The 22,284-nt window shown below is 37.8% G+C and overlaps 1 protein-coding gene across 10 annotated transcripts in view; it reads right to left on the reverse strand.

Annotated features, from left to right (window-relative positions):
* The window catches only part of ALMS1 (ALMS1 centrosome and basal body associated protein), a 229,005-nt gene that overhangs the window by 108,944 nt on the left and 97,777 nt on the right, over positions 1-22,284 (reverse strand). For all 10 annotated transcript variants that reach the window (XR_004475344.2, XR_004475343.2, XR_004475345.2 and 7 more), the window contains one exon: positions 3,721-5,564. Coding sequence is in view for 7 of the 10 variants with exons in the window: in XM_033400506.2 (XP_033256397.2) it covers positions 3,721-5,564 (1,844 nt within the window). In the remaining 3 variants the exon portion in view is untranslated. The remainder of the gene's footprint in view (positions 1-3,720; positions 5,565-22,284) is intronic.

Consider the following 22,284-nt stretch of genomic DNA (forward strand, 5'->3'; position numbering starts at 1 on the left):
ATTTACAACAACAACATAGATGGAGCTTGAGGGCATCATGCTAAGTGAAATAAACCAGACAGGGAAAGAGATATACTGTATGACACCATTTACATGTGGAACCTAAAAAAGCCGAACTTGTGGAAACAGAGTAGAATGCTGTTTACCAGGGGCTGGAGGGTGGGGGAAATGGGGAGATATTGGTCAAAGGGTACAAACTTCCAATTAGAAGATGAATAAGTTCTGGGGATCTATGCACAGCATTGTGATGATAGTTAACAATAATGTACTATATAGTTGAAAGTTGTTGAGAGTAGATATTAAATTTTCTTACCACAAAAACTATGTGATGTGACGGAGGTGTTAGCTAATGCCATGATGGTAATTATTTTGCAATATAAGTGTATCAAATCAAAGCACTGTATACCTTAAACAGTGTTATATGTCAATTTTATCTAGTAAAGCTAGGGGAAAAAAATCTTATTCTCCAAAACAAAAAAAAAAAACGAGGGTTCTTTGGGGAAATAGTTGATTTCAGGGTAGTGGCAAGGTACAGGAGCCAACATGAAAGTGTTCTCAATAGCTAAAACTAAAACAATTTGAGTAGTATTGGATTGTAATCCAAAGAATGAAATAAATACCCCTGAGTTCATACTAATGTACATGGAAAACTAAAGGAATAAATAAATGGGGGAGGAACAACAGCTCTTGCTTACAGAAGAATTCCAATTAATAAACGTAGAAGGAATAAAGGAAATATGAAAACTCCATTAGAATACCAGAGTAATAATTGCTACAAGCAAGATCCACTGAAGGATGCTTAAAATTAGTGGTCAAAGTTTAAGCAGAAACAGGACATTTGCATAGTCTAGCAATACCTCCCTTAAATATTTAGTATCAAAAAAAAATTAGTATCTACAAAGGAAAAACATTAAGTTTACAGTGGAGAATCTTGGTAGATACTACTTTAGCCAAGTGATCAAGGTTAACATCACTAGTCATGCATATCAACTTAATGTGCTCCCTGATGAAATGCACTGAAAGTGTATAACCCCAATCTAATCTTGAGACAACATCAGACAAAGCCAGATGGAAAAGACTTTCTCCAAAATAACTAATTCTCTTCAAAGTGTGAAAGTTATGAAAAACAAGGAAAGTCTGAGAAACTGACACAGATTGGAGGAGATTAAGGACACAACAACTACCTGCAAGGTGAGATTATGGAATGGATCTGAAACAAAAAAGCTTCATTTGTGGAAAAAACAGGTGAAATCCAAATTGGTCTATACATTTAATTATAATTTTATATGAAGGAGAATTTCTTAGCTTTGGTAAATATTTAATGGTTATGATGTTAGGGTAAAATGTTAACATAAGGGGAAGCTTTAGCAAAGGGTATATTGGCAACCTCTAAAATAGGCCCCCAATGGGACTTCCCTGGTGGTCCAGTGGTTAAGATTCCACGCTCCCAATGCAGGGGGCAAGGGTTCAATCCCTGGTGGGGGAACTAAGATCCCATCCCGCATGCCACATGGTGTGGCCAAAAAAAAAAAAAAAAAAAATCCCCCCAATGATCTCTGCCTCCTGGTATTCATGCACTTGTGTAATCCCTAACCCTTGAGGGTTGGCTGGAAATAGTGATTCATTTCTTTCTAGTAGAATGTGGCAGATGTGGTGAGATTCACTTCCAAGGTTAGGTTACAAAGTAATGACTGTGGGTTTTGTCTTCAGCACTTTCTCCTGCAGTCTCAATTGCTCACTCTGAGAAAAGCTTTGCTGTCATAGCTGCCATATGGAAAGAAGAAACTGATTATTTCTGGCCAATAACTGTGTGAGTGAGCCTGGAAGGACATTCTCTTAGTCAAGCCTTGAGATGGGACCACAGCTGTAGTCAATACCTTGTTTGCAACCTTGTGAGAGACCCTAAGCCAGAAGCACCCAGTTAAGCCATGCCTAGATCTCTGACCCACAGAAACTTTGGGATAATATTTATTGTTTTAAGCTGCTACATTTCAGGGTAATAGGTTACACTGCAATAAATAAAACAGGAACTCTACTATTTTTTGCAGCTCCTCTGTAAGTTTAAAATTATCTCAAAATAAAAAAGTTTAATACATATATAAATGTTTTATGCATATATATGTGCACACACACAGATAAGTGTGTGTATGTATATACAGTTAGAATTATTTACAGACTCTGGAGTCAGACAAACCTAGGTTCAAATGCCACCTCCAACACTTAATGGCCATGTGATCTTAGGCAAAACATTTAATTTCTCTAAGTATTAGGTTTTTAAAATCTATAAATTGAGGTAATAATATCTACCTCCGGATGATTATACTAAGTATAAAGTGATACACACATTGACTACAATGCCTGGCATTTAGTACATTCTGAACAAACAGCATTATTATTAGTTCATATTTAAAATCATCTATAATTTTCTTCTCATTCAAGGAATTCAGCCCCAATAACTTGGCATTTTATCACTTAGAAGAGTTTAAGTATTGTATGTAAACTTGTCAATCTTTTAATTTCTAAACATTTTTCACACACAGTACTGATCTCTATAACACTCTACTATTTATAATAGTATTGAAATCAGAGATTGACCTTGTTTTTTCCTGCCCCAATCCAATTCTCAACCACTAATTTTTCAAGCTATAATGGACCTTTAAGCTTTCCAACCCTTTCCTTCCATCAGTCATCCATATATGAGTGCCAAAGATATTAAATGACTTGTCCAAGAGGACAGTTGATAGAATAGTTTAAGTACGGTTTAGGATTCGGGAGAGACAGTACCACGTGGTGAACAAGCTCTTGCTTAGACTGAACAGACTGCATTATTTGAGACAATGAGGTTTGCTTGATAGCAATGTCAGTGTCTCAGTTTCCCAGAGGGCAAATAAGGATACCACCACCTACCTCATAGGGTTATCACAAGTATTAAATGAGATAACATATTTAAGTCCCTCACTGCCATGACTACCACATGCCGATGTCGATTACACATTTTTTCCCTCTTTGTAAGGCCAGTGCTCTCCACTCTGAAATACTACCTTCTCAACTATAAGGTGGAAACATTAAACACAGACAGTAATTCGTTTAGCCATATGGTAAAAGACTCACTAATGTAAAACTGAATCAATGACAGTCTTAAAATCAATCTGAATAGTATAAATCTAATGCATTTATCCCTGAATTGGGTTTCCATTCCTACAATCATTGTGAAGTAATAAGGCATCACATCAGGGACCACATTAGGTTGACGTGCATTACTGGTGATGTTAACCTTGACAACTTGGCTGAAGTGATGTCTGCCAGGAAATTTCACTTTTTTCATTCTAAGTACTAAATATTTGAGGGGAATCATGAAATGGAAACAAAGAGAGGAGAGGGAGCAAAGCCTGGTCTTCAGCATATTTCCAATGTAATAAATAAGGAATTAGTAAATTGTACCACTCAATGATCAAAGATTCTTCTTGGAGTAATTCAGTGTTTTAAAATACTTGATGTCAAGTCGTTTTCCAAAAGCTCTTTGAGAGTATAAATACATTACTCTCAGGTGTTTTCTCTTAGTTAGGTGTTTATTCCTTGACAGAATTCTAGCTTAGGCAGATACAACCTCCCCTAAGAGAAATCATACTGCCTCTCCCCCAAGAACTTACATTTGCTTAAGTATTTTAAACCCTTTATCATAAATTCCATCAGCTTGCTTGTAATCACAATGAGACTCACCGAACTGCAGATACTGGAGTCCCTTCTGGATTGGAATATCCTTCCAAATCTGAAATGTTCACTTGTGTTTGCCTTGAGGTTACTATCTGGTTATTCTGAAAAGGTATGGTTTTCAAGTCCTGGGAAATAATATCACTATCTGGAAGAGGAGACTGTACGACTTGGAAGTCCGGTGAAGATTTAGGTCCTAGAAAACCTAAAGATTCTTGATCCTGTGCTACAGGTTTACTGGTCAATAATTTGGAGGTTGGTTCCAATGATTCTGAAGATATAGTCTGTAGGTCAGAGTTAAACTCACTATTCATCCTTGTTTTAGAGGCAGGATCCAATGAATGAAATCTTTTATCTAAGGTTCCACTATCCAACTTGGAAGGAGTCTTGGGACAAAGAGTTATACGAACACAAGAAAGTGCTTTTCTATTTGAAGGTGGAGTAGATGCAGATGTTACTACTGTACATTGATTTGGGGCTGATGGGGAGGCCACATCACTGAATTTGCCTTCAACATTTATCATATCAGAAATGTGTAATTTAGGCTCATGTTCATTATTCTTTTCTACTATATAATCCTGACCTTGAGGAAAGGAAGAATGGTGTTCTCCCATGTGGTGATCTACATCTGGGGCTTTGCTTTGTTCAAAGAGCTGACGTTGTTCAAGAAAAATGCGAGAAGGAAGGTCTGAAGCTATATAATCCTGACTTTGAGGAAGGGGAGAGTGGTTTTCTCTCAACTGATTATCTTTATGTTGGGTCTTGCTTTGTTTAAAGAGTTCTCGTTTTTCAAGAAAAACACGACAAGGGAGATTTGCAGCTACATAATCCTGATGTTGAGGAGGGGGAGAATTGTGTTTTCTCACACGGTGATCTGCATGTGAGGCTTTGCTTTGTTCAAAGAGCTCTTGTTCAAGAAAAATGTTCGAAGGAAGATCTGGAGTTATAGTTACATTCTTCTCTTTTACTCCTAGTGTGGAACTGGGTCTGCCCATGTTAATGAGAGTATCGTTATCAGAAAAATGAACTTCCTTGAAATTGCTATCATTTGCACTGGTACTGGGCTTAGAATGACTGCCTTTAAAATCTGATCTTTCTAAGGGTTTTTCTTCTTGGTGAGAATATGCAACAGATAATTTTTGGCTTTGCCTACTATTTTCTGCTAAAATAGTCACAGCTTTATCTGGTGACTGACTAATGATTTTAAATGATGAAGGGGAAGAGGTTTTCTCTTTTAGATCTCTAGTAGGATTTTGCTCTTCAGTGATATGAGAACTAACTAGCCCCACAGATGCTCCAGTACACTGGCTACCTTCAGTAACACCAACCTTAAGAAAAGAGGAATCTGAAAAGCATTTAGAATGTCGGTGAGATGAGAAAATGATGGAGGTAGTAAACTTTTTCATGGGTTCTGGGGGCAGCATTTGTGATGACGACTGACAATCCATTTCTTCAGGTGGCATACAAGCAGGTTCTACTAATTCTGATAGCCAAGGGTCCAACTTTTCACGGAATGGCATTCGAAGACCCTTGCTAATTTTCAAGTCATCACCTATAAAGTTTTGAAATGGGGAATGACTTTGTAACTGCAATGAATTCCAAACTTTGAAATGGGAGTTGTTCTGGTCCAGTGACTTGGCAAGGTTGATGTGCCCGGTTGTCCATGATGATGGGCTCCGTTGTCCTCTGATCATTTCTGAGGGTTCAGCAGATCTGAAAACACAAGGGTGGCTGTCCAATTGTGGCCGTTCAGCTGTTAGAGTCCTGAAACATCCTTTTTCATGGCTCTCAATAATAATGTGACTACATACAGCTTCTGGCTTGCATTCTATCCCCTGTGGACTCTGTAAACCCTAGAAGATATAAACAAGTTCTTACTTGACGTAGTCCAAATAGTTATATAAAAATTAGATTCCTATCTAGGCTAAGATCTGACCATGAAGGTAATGTTGATCTTTTATAATGAAACAGGTAAGAACACAAAAAGAAAAATACAGCTAACTATAGAATAAAATGGCTCATGATAAATAAGACCACACAGTTAATTTCTTCTAAAAATTTTCACTGAAGTAACAAAAGCAAAGACTACTACTCACCTTTTTTGTTCTAGTAACAGAGGTCCCTTACCCCAACTTCTGCTGGTCACATGACTGCCAGCAGAGACATTTCCAGTTTCTTCTGCAGCCAGATGTGACCATGTGACTAGGTGTAGGCCAATGGGATGTGAGCAAAAGCAGTAAATACAATTTCTGGTTCCTGCCCTTAAAAAAATCAAGTTCCTGACCTCTATGTTTCCCTACCCCAACCATCATTACCATCACCATTACCTTTGCCAACTGAAAATGGTGATGTCTAGAACAATCTTGGGAAGCCAAATGTAAGGATGGCTCAGCGGCCCACCCAGTTTGGTTCCTCAGAAGACCTCAAGAAGCAGAGCTTTCTTTCCTACCCTGGAGAAAAATACAGTTCTACCTTATTTGAGCCACTGTATTTGAGTCTCTTTGTTACAGAAGCTTGGCCTACAACCTAATATTTAACATTAACAATAGGAAAAAGAACTAGTACCTCTTTCTGGGGTATAGGATCAGTGCTTAAAGATAAATATAACATTTCTTTGAGATTTCGGTGTTTTACCTATAAAGTTATAACCTGGCATTCTATTTAACTTTAGTGCCACATTTGATTTCATAGAAAAATATTTTAAATTATGGTGCCATTTGTCACATAATGGAGGAGATGTACTTTTCCCTATTCCTCCTGCTAAGCAGAACTAAAAATCCTGGATATTATATATACAACAAACTTAAAAAGAATCTGAAAGGTGTAGAGGAAAAGGCAGACTGGCTAGGGACCTTGGGACCTGAGGAGTAACAAGGTAGTGAGATCCCTGGGTTTTCTTTTTACTTCAAATATCCCAGACTTGGAGGTGAAGACAGCGACCCATGAACAAAGAGCACAGAAGAGCACAAACAGCACAAAAGCTCTGACAAAAACCTGCTCTCATTAGCTAAAAAACAAGCAAAGGTAAAGTTTAGCAAGACACAAAACCTTTAGACAATAACTGCTCTCTTCCAGCCAAACATCACAGAAAAACACTGTGGCCTCACCCACACTCACACCAGCAAAAGCCAAGGGAGGAGCTTGAGATCTATCCTTTCAAAACTCTAATAAGGAACCCCAACATCCAGGCCAGTGTGGAATTAGAGATGGTCAAGCAAGATCCCAGAACTATTTTCAACCCTGATGGCTAGTGCTAGTAATGAGCTACCCCTCCCTGTGATGTCAGTAGAGACGACATGGGGAGACAGCTTTCATTCCCACTTAACAATAATGAGGTGCCTCTCTCTCTCCCAGCTGCAGACTGGAAGAAAAGATTTGCAAATCTCATATCCAATAAAAAATTTACAAAGAACTCTCAAAATTGAGGAGTAAAAAAAAAAAAAATTTTAAAACAATCTAGTCCCCCAAAAGGGGCAAAAACATATACATTTCACTGAACAGGACAGAGATGGGAAATAAGGGCATGAAAAGATGTTCAACACCATTAATCATTAAGGAAATGGAAATTAAAACCACAATGAAATATCACAACACACCTATCAGAGAATGGCTAAAATAAAAAATAACGACAGGACTTCCCTGGTGGCGCAGTGATTAAGAATCCGCCTGCCAACATGGGTTTCAGCCCTGGTCTGGGAAGATCCCACATGCCATAGAGCAACTAAGCCCGTGCAACACAACTACTGAGCCTGTGCTCTAGAGCCTGTGAGCCACAACTACTGAGCCTGTGCTCTAGAGCCCATGAGCCACAACTACTGAGCCTGTGCTCTAGAGCCCATGAGCCTAGAGCCCGCGCTCTGCAACAAGAGAAGCCACCACAATGAGAAGCCCACACACCACAATGAAGAGTAGCCCCTGCTCGCTGCAACTAGAGAAAGCCCGTGCAGCAACGAAGACCCAACGCAGCCAAAACATAAATAATAAAAATAGAATAAATAAATCTAAAAAAAAATAATGACAACATCAAATGCTGGTGTGGCTGTGGAGTAATGAGATCACTCACACATTACCGGTGGGAATGTAAAATGGTACAAACATCAAACAGTACAAATGGTGTGGAAGTTCTCAAAAATTTAAAACATGCAATTACCATATGACCCAGCAATAGTAATAAAGACCTATGTTCATCAAAAAGCTGCAGAGGAATGTCTATAGCAGCTTTATTTGTAATAGCGAACTAGAAAACTACCAAGTTGTCATTCAACAGGTACATATTTAAACAAATTGTAGTACATCCATACCATACAATACTACACATCAATAAAAATGAACAGACTGTTGATATTGAATATTCTGCAGAGAATTATGCTGAGTGAAAAAAAGCCAATACTAAATGACTGCACACTGTATGATTTCATCTATACGAGTCTTAAAATGACAAAATTATAGAAATAGAAACTAGATTAATGGTTGCCGGGGGTTAAGAAAGGAATGGGAATAAGAGAGAAGTGGATGTAGCTATTACAGGGCAACATAAGGGACCCTTGCTGTGGTGTAAACATTAAGTAGCCTGACTGTATCAATGTCATTATCGTGGTTGTGATATATTGTTACAGATTTGCAAGACGTCATCATTGTTGGAAACTAGGTAAAGGGGAAAAGCAATCATTCTATATTATTTCTTACTACTTTATGGGAATCTACAATTACTTCAAAGTAAAATGTTTATATTTTTAAAAAGCCAACAAACTAATTAAACACCACTGGACAAAAAAACACTTTAAAAATGTGATATTTATTCCATGGCTTCTTATTACCCTGACACTGCCTGACATATCACTGGGAAATAAATATTCCAATTGGAAATAAATACTCCAATGACTAAGAATCATAAACTTAGTCCAGCCTCTTAAAGCAGGGCATGATTAGATTTATATTCATCCCAAAAGACATTTTTTCCTCCTTTCCAATAATCTGTGTCTTACAATTCTTTGGAACACTCCAAACCCTACAGCCTTCCATCACCTCTTTCAAGCTTTATAATAATTATAAACAGCTTTCAAATAACTTTTCCATTTAAAAAATTCTTATAGCTTTGGTATTTGGCAAATAAATTTTAGTATTTTCATATAACCTTTTCCAGATAAACCATAAAAACTTATCTTATATCCCAACAATGTATCACATGTTAAAAGCTACTATTTAACTCAACAAAATCCAACACTTTTTTTTAAAATTCAACACTCTTTAATGATAAAATCACTCAGTAAACTATAAATGAAAGGGACTTCCTCAAACAGATGAACGGCATTTACAAAACATGCACAGCTAACATTATACTAAATAGTGAAAGATCAGATGCTTTTTCCTTAGGATAAGACCAACACAAGTATGGCCATACTTCCTCTTATCATCTGGAGGTTCTAGCCAGGGCAATCTAGAAAGCAACTTAAAGAAGTCCAAAAAGGAGAGGAAGAAGTACCTCTATTTGCAGATGACAAGATCTTCTGCACAGAAAATAGCAAGGAAATCATAAAAAACCAACTAGGACTAATAAGCAAGTTCATTAAAGTTTAGGATGTGAGCTCAACAGACAAAAATCAACTGCATTTCCATACACAGTGAACAATCCAAAAATGAAATAGAACAATTCCATTCACAACAGCATAAGAATAAAATACTTAAGAATATATTTATCAAAATAAATAAATAAATAAAACTAGTACACCACAAAACATTACTGAAATTACAGAGGATCAGAATAAATGGTAAACTGGTCCAATGGATAGGAAGACTTAATATTGTTAAGATGGCAATATTCCCATATTGATCTACAGATTCAAGGCAATTCCTAACAAAATGCCAAGTGGCTTTTTTTTTTTTGCGGTATGTGGGCCTCTCACTGTTGTGGCCTCTCCCGCTGCGGAGACGTGCAGGCTCAACGGCCATGGCTCACGGGCCCAGGCACTCCACGGCATGTGGGATCTTCCCGGACCAGGGCACGAACCCGTGTCCCCTGCATAGGCAGACGGACTCTCAACCACTGCGCCACCAGGGAAGCCCCCAACTGGCATTTTTTCTTTGCAAAAATTGACAAGCAGATCCCAAAGTTCATACAGAAATTCAAGGGACCCACTGTAGCCAAATCAATCTGGAAAATGATGAACAAAGCTGGAGGACTCAAGTTCTGATTTCAAAACTTATCACACAGCTACAGTAATCAAAACAGGGTGGTACTGGCACAGGAACAGATATATAGATCAAGAGAATAGAACTGACAGTCCAGAAATAAACACTAACATTTATGATGAATTGACAAAAAGACCAAGAAAATTCATAGGGAAAGAATAGTCTTTTCAGCAAACATTGCTGGGACAACTAAAAGAATGTAAAGTGTAAAAGAATGAATTTGCACTCCATATATTAAAAAATGCCTCTAAGGGGACAGGCGACAAAAATAAAAAAATATATATGTAGTTGTCCAGTTTTCCCAGCACGACTTATTGAAGAGACTGTCTTTTCTCCACTGTATATTTTTGCCTCCTTTGTCATAGATTAGGTGGCCATAGCTGCATGGGTTTATTTCTGGACTTTCTAGAAAATCAGTAGTTCCAATGACCTATATTTCTGTTTTGGGGCCAGTACCATACTGTTTTGATTACTGTAGCTTTGTTGTATAGTCTGAAGTCAGGGAGCCTAATTCCTCTAGCTCTGTTCATCTTTCTCAAGATTGCTTCCACTATTTGGGGTCTTGTGTTTCCATAAAAAGTGTAAAATTTTTTGTTCTAATTCTGTGAAAAATGTCCTTGGTAATTTGATAGGGATTGCATTGAATCAGAACACCCCCTAACACCATACACAAAAATAAACTCAAAATACTTATTTGCAAAGCAGAAATAGAGTCACAGATGTAGAGAACAAACGTATGGTTACCAAGGAGTGAAGGGGGAGGTGGGATGAACTGGGAGATTGGGACTGACATAAAAACACTACTATGTATAAAATTGATAACTAACGAGAACCTACTGTATAGTGCAGGGAACTCTACTCAATGCTCTGTGGTTACCTAAATGGGACAGAAATCTAAAAAAGAGTGTGTGTGTGTGTGTGTATATATATATATATATATATATATATATATATATATCTGATTCACTTTGCTGCACAACAAGAAACTAAAACAACATTGTAAAGCAGCTATACTCCAATAAAAATTAATTTAAAAAAATACACACCAAATTAAAAAAAAATACAGGTGCATATAATCAGTGAAAGACCCTTCTCAAAGAAACCTAATGTTAATACTTTTGTTGTTTATTTAAAGAGAGAAATCTTAATTACATAAGCTCTGGTTTGGGAATTTTTCAGTGAATTTGAAATATTAAAGATCTCTAGATTAAAATAAAGACAGGTACAATTTGAATCCTTCATATATAATTTAGTTTTAACAAGGAAATTTACAAATTTGAGTTTAAATCCATCACAGCATTCAGTGGTAAAGGGTTTCACAGGAACTCAGATTAACTCTTTTGATTCACTTCAGTAGGAAAAATAAAAACTGGAAAATAAAATAATAAATTTAAAAAGTAAAAATATATAAATTAGACATCAAAACTTAAAACTCTATCAAAATGTACAATCAAGAGAGCTAAAAGGCAACCTACAGAATGGGGAAAAGTATCTGCAAATCATATATCTGATAAAGGGTTAATATCTAGAATATATAAAGAATTCTTACAATTCAAACAAAAAAACAACCCAATTCAAAAATGGGTAGAGGTCTTGAATAGACATTTCTCCAAAGAAGATACATACCTGGTCAACAAGTCCATGAAAAGTTGTTCAAATCAATAATCATCAGCAAAATGCAAATCAAAAGCACAATAAGTTGTCACTTCATACCTGGCATGGCCATTATAAAAAAAAAAAAAACAGGGCTTCCCTGGTGGCACAGTGGTTGAGAGTCCACCTGCCGATGCAGGGGACATGGGTTCGTGCTCCGGTCCGGGAAGATCCCACATGCCATGGAGCGGCTGGGCCCATGAGTCATGGCCGCTGAGCCTGCGCGTCGGAGCCTGTGCTCCGCAGCGGGAGAGGCCACAACAGTGAGAGGCCCACATACCGGAAAAAAAAAAAAAAAAAAAAACACAGAAAGTATTAAGTGTTGGTGAGAATGTGAAAAAATTTAAATCCTTATGCACTATTGATGGTAATGTAAAATGGTATGGCTGCTATCGAAAACTGTATGGCAGTTCCACAAAAACATAAAAATAGAATGACCATATGATCTAGCAATTCCACTTCTGGGTCTATACCAAAAGAATTTAAAAGCAGGGTCTCAAGGAGATATATTTATATGCTCATATTCACAGCAGCACTATTCACAAGAGCCAAAAGGTGGAAGCAACTCAAGTGGCCACTGATGGATGAATGGATAAACAAATGTGGTACATACATACAATGGAATATTATTCAGCCTTAAAAAGGAAGGAAACTCTGACACATGCTACAACATGGATGAACTTTGAGGACGCAATTTAAGCAAAATAAGTTGGTCACAAAAAGAAAAATACTGTATGATTCCACTTTTATGGAGCTACCTAAAAGAATCAAATTCAGAGACAATTTAGAATGGTGGTTGCCAGGGGTTGGAGAAGAGGCGGGGATAGGAGATCGTGGTTTACTGGATATAGAGTTTCAGTTTTATAAGAAAAAGAGTCCTGAAGATTGGTTGACAACCATGTTAACACAGTTAACACCATTCAACTTCAGAGTTAAAAATGGTTAAGATGATAAATTTTGTTATGTATTATTTTAGCACAATTTTTAAAAATAAAAATAATTTAAAATTGCCTCAAAGGGGATCACAGACCTAGATATAAGAACTAAAACTAAATCTCTTTGAAGATAATGATGAATTTTTGTGACTGTGGGTTATGCCATGGTCTCTTAATATGACACCAAAAGCACAAGCAATAAAAGAGAAGTATAATTTGGACTTTGTCAAAATAAAAAACTTGTAGGACTTCCCTGGTGGCGCAGTGGTTAAGAATCCGCCTGCCAATGTAGGGGACACAGGCTCGAGCCCTGGTCCTGGAAGATTCCACATGCCGTGGAGCAACTAAGCCCATGTGCCACAACTACTGAGCCTAAGCTCTTAAGGTCCATGAGCCACAACTACTGAGCCTGTGTGCCACAACTACTGAAGTCTGCGCACCTAGAGACTGTGCTCCACAACAAGAGAAGCCATCATAATGAGAAGCCCGCGCACTGCAATGAAGAGTAGCCCCCGTCTGCCACAACTAGAGAAAGCCCGCATGCAGCAATGAAGACCCAACGCAGCCAAAGATAAATAAATAAATTTATAAAAAAATTAAAAACTTGTGCTTCAAAGGTCACCATCAAGAAAGTGAAATGACAGTATAAAGAATCTGAGAAAATACGTACAAGTAATATATCTGATAAGAATCTAATATTCAGAATATACAAAGAATTACAATTCAACAGTAAAAAGACAATTAAATTTTAAAATGGACAAAAGATCTGAATAGAGATGTTTCTGCAAAGAAGATAAATGACAAATAACCACATGAAAAGACATTCAGTATCATTAATCATTAGGAAAATAAATTAAAAACAAGATGAGACACCACTTCATACCCATCAGAATAACTATAATCAAAAAGGCAGAAAATAGTGACATTGAAAAGGTTTTCTAGTATGAGAAACTAGAACCCTCATACACTGTTGGTGGGAATGTAAAATGGTACACTTTTTTTTTTTTTTTTTTTGCGGTACGCAGGCCTCTCCCTGCTGTGGCCTCTCCCGTTGCGGAGCACAGGCTGCGGACGCGCAGGCTCAGCGGCCATGGCTCACGGGACTAGCCGCTCCGCGGCATGTGGGATCTTCCCAGACCGGGGCATGAACCTGTGTCCCCTGCATCGGCAGGCGGACTCAACCACTGCGCCACCAGGGAAGCCCTGGTACAGTTACTTTTGAAAGACAGTATGGCAGTTCCTTAAGATGTTAAACATAGAGTTATCGTATGTCCTAGCAATTCCACTTCTAGGTATATATAGCCAAGAGATAGGAAAACATGTCCATTCAAAACCTTGTACACTTATGTTTATAGCAGCACTATTCACAATGGCCAAAAAGTGGAACAACATGTCTATCAACTGGTGAATGGATAAATAAAATACAATATATCTATACAATGGTATATTATCTGGCAATCAAAAGTACTGAAGTACTGATTCATGCTACTATGCAACATGGATGAATCTTGAAAATACTATGCTAAGTAAAAAAGAAGGCAGTCACAAAAGATCACATATTAAATGATTCCATTTATATGAAACATCCAGAATAGGCAAATCCATAAGGAGAGAAAGTAGATTATTGGTTGTCTAGGGCTAAGGGAATGGAGGTGGAGGGGTAGAATGGTAAAAATGTTCTAAAATTTAGTTATTGGCCAATTCTGTAAATAAAGTAAAAACGACTGAATTATATATTTTAAATGGGTGAATGTTACTGTATATAAATTGTAGTGAGATAAAGCTGTTACAAAAGTACTTTTAGCTGATATGTCCTTTATGAATTTCCAGACTATTTCTTAATTAAAATTTTCACCTAACAGAGCTACTTGCGTTTTGTCAGATTATTCACTCATTGCTCAGCTTAATATCACAAGTCACAGACTTCATGTAACAAACCAGAAAGGAAATAATAGTTCCTCCCTGTCACATAAAACAAACAAAACTAAACACACACATGCACATGTACACGCACACACACAGCCACACATACACAGTCATCTAGCACTAAAAGTAAAAATCTACTCTCTACAAAGAAATGAAACATGGATTACTATTTCATGCAAAACTCCCTTGAGGTAACAGCCTCGCAGTCCAGTGGTTAGGACTCTACGCTCTCACTGCCGAGGGCCCTGGTTCAATCCCTGCTTGGGGAGCTGAGATCCCACAAGCCACACAGTGCAGACAAATAAGTTAATTAATTAATTAATTAATTAATAAGTAAGTAAAGCTTTTAAAAAAATAAAAATTATTTTTAAAACTCCCTTGAAAATCAATAAATTTATGGAAACAAATGGTTTTTTTTTTTTTGGAAACAAATGTTTTAAAAATAAATAAGGGTTATTTTAAGCTTGAGTGTAAAATTTTAGAAAAATCTATAAACTACCATGGAATTACTTGACAGGATTAATTGTCTAAGTTGTTCATAATTTTATATTTTAGGACCTCAAAGTCAAAACTTAAAAAGACCCCAAAAACTACAACAGTTAAAGCAATTTCTACCTGCACTAGAACCAATGGGTATGCTAAGTCTTCTTTTAAAATGTTTTCTGGAAAAACTTGAAAATCTTGCTATACATTTAAAATCAACCCTAAACCTACCGGGATGCGAACTTCATTATTTATATTCTAAACAACAGTAAGTCTAAGCAACAATACTTTGTATGCGTGTGGATATTTTACAGCTCTGTAAAATACATTCTTTCGGAAGAATGTTTAATGTAAAAGCAAGCACAACACACACAAAAGATCAGAGACAGAATATAAAAACATATTAGTCAACTTATATGCAAATGTTTTATAAAGGTAAAATTCACATAACATGAAGCTAACCATTTTAATGCATATAACTTGTTAGCATTTAGACCACCTCTATCCAGTACATAACCATCACCTCTATCTAGTTTCAAAAGGTTTATCAACCCAAAATGAAACCCATATCCATTAAGCAGCTACCCCTTCTCCCCTCTCTGCTCAACATTCGCCAACTATTAATAAGCTTTCTGCTTCTGTTAATTTACCTATTCTGGATATTTCATATAAATGGAATAATATGTGACCTTTCATATCTGGATTCTTTCACTCAGCATAATGCTTTCAAGGTTCACCTATACTGTAGCATGTATCAGAAATTCATTGCTATTTATGGCTGAATAATATTCCATTGTATTGGATATACCACACATTCTTTATCTATTCATTAATTGATGGACATTTAGCTATTTCCAACTTTTGGCTTTTGTGAACAGTGCTATTATGAAAACTTATGTACAATTTTTTGTTTGAACACCTGTTTTCAATTCTTTTGGGTATACACCTAGTAGTGGAATTGCTGGGCCATTATGCCACACTATTATTATTTGTTACTCTATGTTTAACTATTTGAGGAACCGCAAAACTGGTTTCCACAGTGACTGCACTATTTTACACTCCCACCAGCAATGTACAAGGGTTCCAATTTTTCCATATCCTTGCCAAGACTTTTTATTTTCCATTTTTTAAATACAGCTATCCTAGTAGGTTTGAAGTGGTACCATTGTTCTTTATTTCTTCACATGGCTTTGAGTTGATGTCTAGTGTCCTTTCATTTCACCTGGATGACTGACTTGCTGTAGCATTTTTTGCATGCCAAACTTCCTAAGTTAACATTTATCTGGTCTTAAATTCTCATATATTTTTAAAGATAGTTTTGCCGGATGTAGAATTCTTGGTTGGCAGTTTTTTCCTTCAGCACTTTAAATATATCAACCCACTTCCTTTAGCCCTCTTAGGTTTCTAAAGAGAAGTTGACTGCTAATCTTATTGAAGATCCCTTATAAGTGATGAGTTGCTTCTCTATTGCTGCTTTCAAGATTTCCTGTCTTTGGTTTTCAACAATTTGACTATTCACTTGACCCCTGAACAACACGAGTCTTGAACTATGCAGAACCGCTCATACATAGATGTTTTTCAATAAATATGTACTACAGCACTAAACGACCTGCAGTTGGTTAAATCAGAGGATACAGAACCATGGATACGGAGAGATGACTGTAAAGTTTTATGTGAATTTTCAGCTGTACTGGTGGGGGTTGGGGGAGGGGGGGGTCGGAGTCCCTAACCTCCGCATTGTTCAAGGACCAACTGTAATGTGTCTCAGTGTGGAACTCTTTCAGTTTTTCCTGCTTGAAGTTCACTAAGTTTCTTGGATGTATATATGCATGTTTTCCATCAAATTTGTAAAGTTTTCAACAATTACTTCATCAAGTATTATTTCTGTCCATTTCTCTTTTCTCTCACCCTAGGACTTCCATTATACACATTTTGGTATGCTGGTGGTACCTCATGGCTCCGTTAATTTTTCTTCATTCTTTTCTCCTTCTGGGCTTTCAAACTTGATAATCTCAACTGACCTATTTTCAAGTTCACTGATTCTTTGTTTGACCTGCTCAAATGTGTCCTTCTAGTTGGACTTTTCATTTCAGTTATTGTACTTTCAGCTCCAGAATTTGAATTTGGATCCTTTTTCTAATTGCTATCCCTTTTTTGACATCTCTATTTGGTGACACATCCTTTTCTTGGTTTTCTTTAGATTGTTGACCATAGCTTTCTTTAGCTCTTTGAGCACATTTAAGACAGCTGATCTAAAATCTTTTTCTTATAATTCCTGGGCTTCCTCACGGACAGTTTTTATTAATTACAGTTGACCTTTGAACAACTTGGATTTGAACTGTGAGGGTCCACTTATATGTGGATATTTTGCAATAGTAAATACTACAGTACATCGTGGTTTGTGGTTGGTTGAATCCACATATGGGGAAAAAATATCACAGAAATGGAGAACTGAATATAAGTTATATGTGACTTAATCCCTGTGTAGTGTTACTGTAAACTGTATTTCTCCTCCTGACAAGAGCCATATCTTGTTTCTTTAAGTGTTTCATAATTTGTTGAAAACTGGACATATCAAATATAGTCTGGAAACTCTGGATACCAGATTCTCCCCCCTACCTGGAGTTTGGTGTTGCTGCTTGTTGTGGGTTATTGTTTGTCTCTTTGATACTTTTCTGAACTACTTTTGTAAAAAGTTTGTATTCTTTGTTGTGCGTGGCACTGAAGTCTGTGTTCTCTTAGCTTAACTGTCAGCTATTATTTTGACAGTTTCGTTAAACACCTGCAGCCAAAAAAGAAAAAGAAAACAGAAAACAACTTCTCCCAATCTGTTCTGATTTTCTCTATGTGGAAGCATTCCAACACTTAGTTAGACAGGTCCTTCAGCCTTCACTTATAGCTTGTGCAATGCAAAGCCTGAAAGGTCGGCCAGAGGTGAAAGCTTAAGGTCTTCTTAGGCCTTTGCTGAGAATGAGTCGAGCTCTGGGCACGCACATGGCCTCCTAAATTCCCCAGTATAAGCAGGACCTTTAAAAAGTCCTATTCCCCATGTATCTACCTCCTTTCTCAACTGCTTCCTTCCCAAGCTTTTCAGTGTGCCTATTGTTTACCTTGATTGTTATACCAAGACCCAGGTTGCTGCAGCCGATGCTTTGGCCATTAAATGCTTTTGTCAAACACTGGCAGGGAAGCTGCCTCAGCCTTGGGAAAGCTTTTAGTTGAGTAAAGCAAAGGGAAGTTCCTGCACTAGTCCTTCAGGGAGCTGTCAGACAGGTTGAAACACTCGATAACAATTTTTTAAGAATAAGGTTTGTATTGTGCCCTCTGTAACTATTAACCTGTATTAGGAGTGTGGTCTGTCATCATCAAAGCTACGATTTAAGATACCTCAGTCAATGCTCTCCTACTATAGTACAACAGCTCTTTACTTTAGTAATCATTCCCTATTTTTTTTTAAAGTTCTAACTAGATTCCAGAGATCTACAAAAGTTGGTTCTGACAGATTTTGCCAGCTTATTAGTTCTTTTTGTGCAGAAATGGAGCCCTGGAGTTCCCTACTTGACCATTTATGGTAACATCACTCACAAATGTTTTATATGTATAAAAAAAGTATATGACCTTTGACTATGCTGATTGCTAATTTCAAATACATATTCTTTATTATACTGAGGCACTATTGCTCTACTCTAATTTAGAGAAGTATTCTTAATTGAGAACAGATTTTTACTTTTTATTTTTATTCCCAAATACCTTTTTGGAACCTACTGAAATAACTACAGTTTTCCTGCTAATGTAAAATGTATGTTTATAAATTTCCTAAGACTGAACTATCTGCTTTGCTGGCTTATGCTCTACCTGTTCATGATACATTATTTTTAAAAATATGATAGTGAATACCAAATACTAATATTTATTTAAACATTTTTCATCTATTTGACACATTACATTCTTTTTTTAATATGTATATTGTGCTAAGAACACTTAATATGAGATCTGTCCTGTTGGCAAAGGGTCCACTTTTCTAAGTGCACCATGTTGGGGAATAGGTCTCTCTCTAGGATTTATTTATCTTACGTAACTGAAACTGTACACTAATTTCCTACTTCCGACTTATCACAGCCCTGGCAATCACCATTCTACTCTGTTTTTATGAATTTGGCTATTTTGGAAACCCCATATAAGTAGAATCATGCAGTTGTCCTTCTGTAACTGGTTTACTTCACTTAGCATAACATCCTCCATATTAATCCATGTTGTTGCATATGGCAGGATTTTCTTTTTAAAGGCTAATATTCCATTATACATATTTACCACATTTTCTTCATCCATTCATCCATCAATAAACATATAGGTTATTTCCATATCTTGACTATTGTGAAATCTTGACTACTGTGAATAATGTTGCAAAGAACAAGGGAGTGCAGATATCTCTTTGAGATCCTGATTTCAATTCTTTTAGATATCTACCCAGAAGTAGGATTGTTAGATGATATAGTAATTCTATTTTTAACTTTTTGAAAAACCTCCATACTGTTTTCTATAGTGGCTGCACAATTTTACATTTCCTCCAACAATGTACAAGGGTTTCAACTTCTCCACATCCTCTCCAACCCTTGTTATCTTTTGGGTTTTTTTAAAAAAAATAACTTTATTTATTTATTTTTGTCTGCGCTGAGTCTTGGTTGCTGTGCATGGGCTTTCTCTAATTGTGGTGGTGGGGGGTACTCTTCATTGTGATGCATGGGCTTCTCATTGCGGTGGCTTCTCTTGTGTGGAGCATGGGCTCTGGGCACACAGGCTTTAGCAGTTGTGGCAAGTGGGCTCAGTAGTTGTGGCTCACAGGCTCTAGAGTGCAGGCTCAGTAGTTGTGGCGCATGGGCTTAGTTGCTCCACGGCATGTGGGATCTTCCCGGACCAGGGCTTGAACCCATGTTCCCTGCATTGGCAGGCAGATTCTTAACCATTGTGCCACCAGGGAAGCCCTCTTTTGGCTTTTTGATAGTAGCCATCCTGATGCGTCTGAGGTGATATCTCCTTGTGGTTTTCATTTGCATTTCCCTTTTGATTAGCGATGTTGAGCATATTTTCATGTACTTGTTGGAGAGCTAGATATCTTTGTAAAAATGTCTACTCAAGTCCTTTGCCCATTTTTTAATCAGGTTGGGTTTTTTTTTTTGGCTATTGTGGTATAGGAGTTCCCTGTGTATTTTGGATATTAACCTCTTTATCAGATACATGGTTTGCAAATATTTTCTCCCATTTCATAGTTTGCCTTTTCAGTCTATTGATTGTTTGCTGTGCAAAAGCTTTTCAATTTGATATAGTCCCAGCTGTCCATTATTGCTTTTGTTGTCTATGCTATACCCATAACATGTTTTATGTAGTCTCATGATAGCCACAAAGAAAATACCACAAAAGATAAAGAAGAGAAACAAAGAAAACAGTCAAAGCATATCCCCACAAAAAAATTTTACAAATCACAAAGGAAGACAGATTGTTATCATGGGGAAATCTGATGCTTTCATCTCACAGGACAATATAACTTACATTTTCCCCAACATTTTTGAGTCCCCTTACAGATTTTAAAATGTCAATCATCTTGCCTTCCAATACTCACCTGCAACCTGATTGGGGATGGGTGGTTAGCTATGACCCACCCTGGTCAGAGATAGTCCTGGCCCATTAGAGGAACACAGACCCACTAGGTTACTACTGGACCACACTTATCCACTTGATACGCAAATTCCCACTGAAATTCCAATGTATAGTGAGTGCCTTTGGTGGATGGCTCCTTTCTCCTAACTATACCCCCCCACAAGAAGTAGAAATAATTAACCTTGGACCCAGTGAAAGAATGGTGTGGATGGAACTCCAAAAGGGGGGAAAAGGCACTCAGGTTGACACCAGCAACATTAGAAGATGACATCATAGTGATACAATCACAGCACCTGGCCCTACCTCACTCTGGAGGAGGCTGCCAATGAGATGTTGACTTACAAGAGCCCAATAACAAATCATCACATGGGGCACACAGCAGGCAGGCACAAAACTATAAAATGTAGATGCCTGCTACTGTTGTCCCTACTCTGTGCCATCTGGGTCATGGGGATTTCTCCATGACCCCAAAGAGGCAACACCAGAAAGTTACTGGAAGACCACAGCACTCGCCCACAACTGAACCCCAGGATGGGGGGATGGTGTATGTTGGAAGTCAGCCCTAGAGGGGCTGGGCCCAAAAAACCACCAGGTATAGATACTAGCTGGACAATTCAAGCCCTCTATCTTAAATGGGACCAAGGGCACAAATGCTTAATTGCCACCAGCCATTACACTGCCCTAATTTTAACCCTAATTGGCTGATAAGATTATGCAGTTCAGACCATCTCAGTTACCATCTCTGGTAACACAAGACTAAACATTAAATTGTCATGAGCGTATAACTAAATATTCTTGGGCCTCTAATCTTTACTATTTATGATGGAGACTTCCTATGCCTTGGAGAACGGCACTGCTTAATCACTTGCGAGGGGCACACCCAAAGACGCTTAAAGTTTACTGAGAATTTGAGATACCAACAGACACTCCCAATGGTGCAAGCAAACCTTAACCAGAGCATCCGAAATTTATGCAACCCTATTAGACCCCTTGGCCCCTCAGTTCCCCTCCTGGGTAGCTGGAGAGCCACCTACTATAGAATGGCTCCCTTCACCTGCAACACTGCTGATGACAATGCCCCAGTCCATGACAGCGCGGGACACAACTTCATCATGAATGCCACCTCCGCAACCTTCCACTATAGAAGGAGGTGACACCAGGAAGACATGGCAGCTGACGATGGCAAGCACTCCCCAGGACGTGGTTGCTGAATGGAATGCTTATCTAAATTCCCTGCTGATGACCCACTTCAGTGGCATTTTGTAGAGTTAAATATTATTTACCCCAAGGTCCCCTTGCTTATTATTATGCTTGCTGCTCAAGTGTCCGGTGGCACTATGACTGCCAGACTGCTCTCCACTGCACCTTTAAATTTTGATAGGCTAAGGTACATGTCGAGTCTCATAACCTTACAGAGGTCTGATTAAATGCTTCATTTAATTGCTTGCCCTCACTACACACACTAGATTGTTCCACATTATGTGACCTACTGAGGGTTAGTGAATTTAAATTCTATTGGGAGGACCCCTCCCTGGCTACAGATGCTACAACCACCAGAGCACCTCCCCAACCCCCTCACACATACACCCTCCACAACTGCAGCCAGAGTCATCTCCCTACACCACCCCAAGGGGGTCCTTTCCCACTGTCAGCACTCAGGGCTTCACAATCTTCTCATTCAAGCCCTCCCACAGTCTTAATATTTTTATGCAATGGGCAGAAACCAGTGCTC

This window comes from Orcinus orca, chromosome 13 (assembly GCF_937001465.1).
Source record: "Orcinus orca chromosome 13, mOrcOrc1.1, whole genome shotgun sequence".
Classification (NCBI taxonomy): Eukaryota; Metazoa; Chordata; class Mammalia; order Artiodactyla; family Delphinidae; genus Orcinus; species Orcinus orca.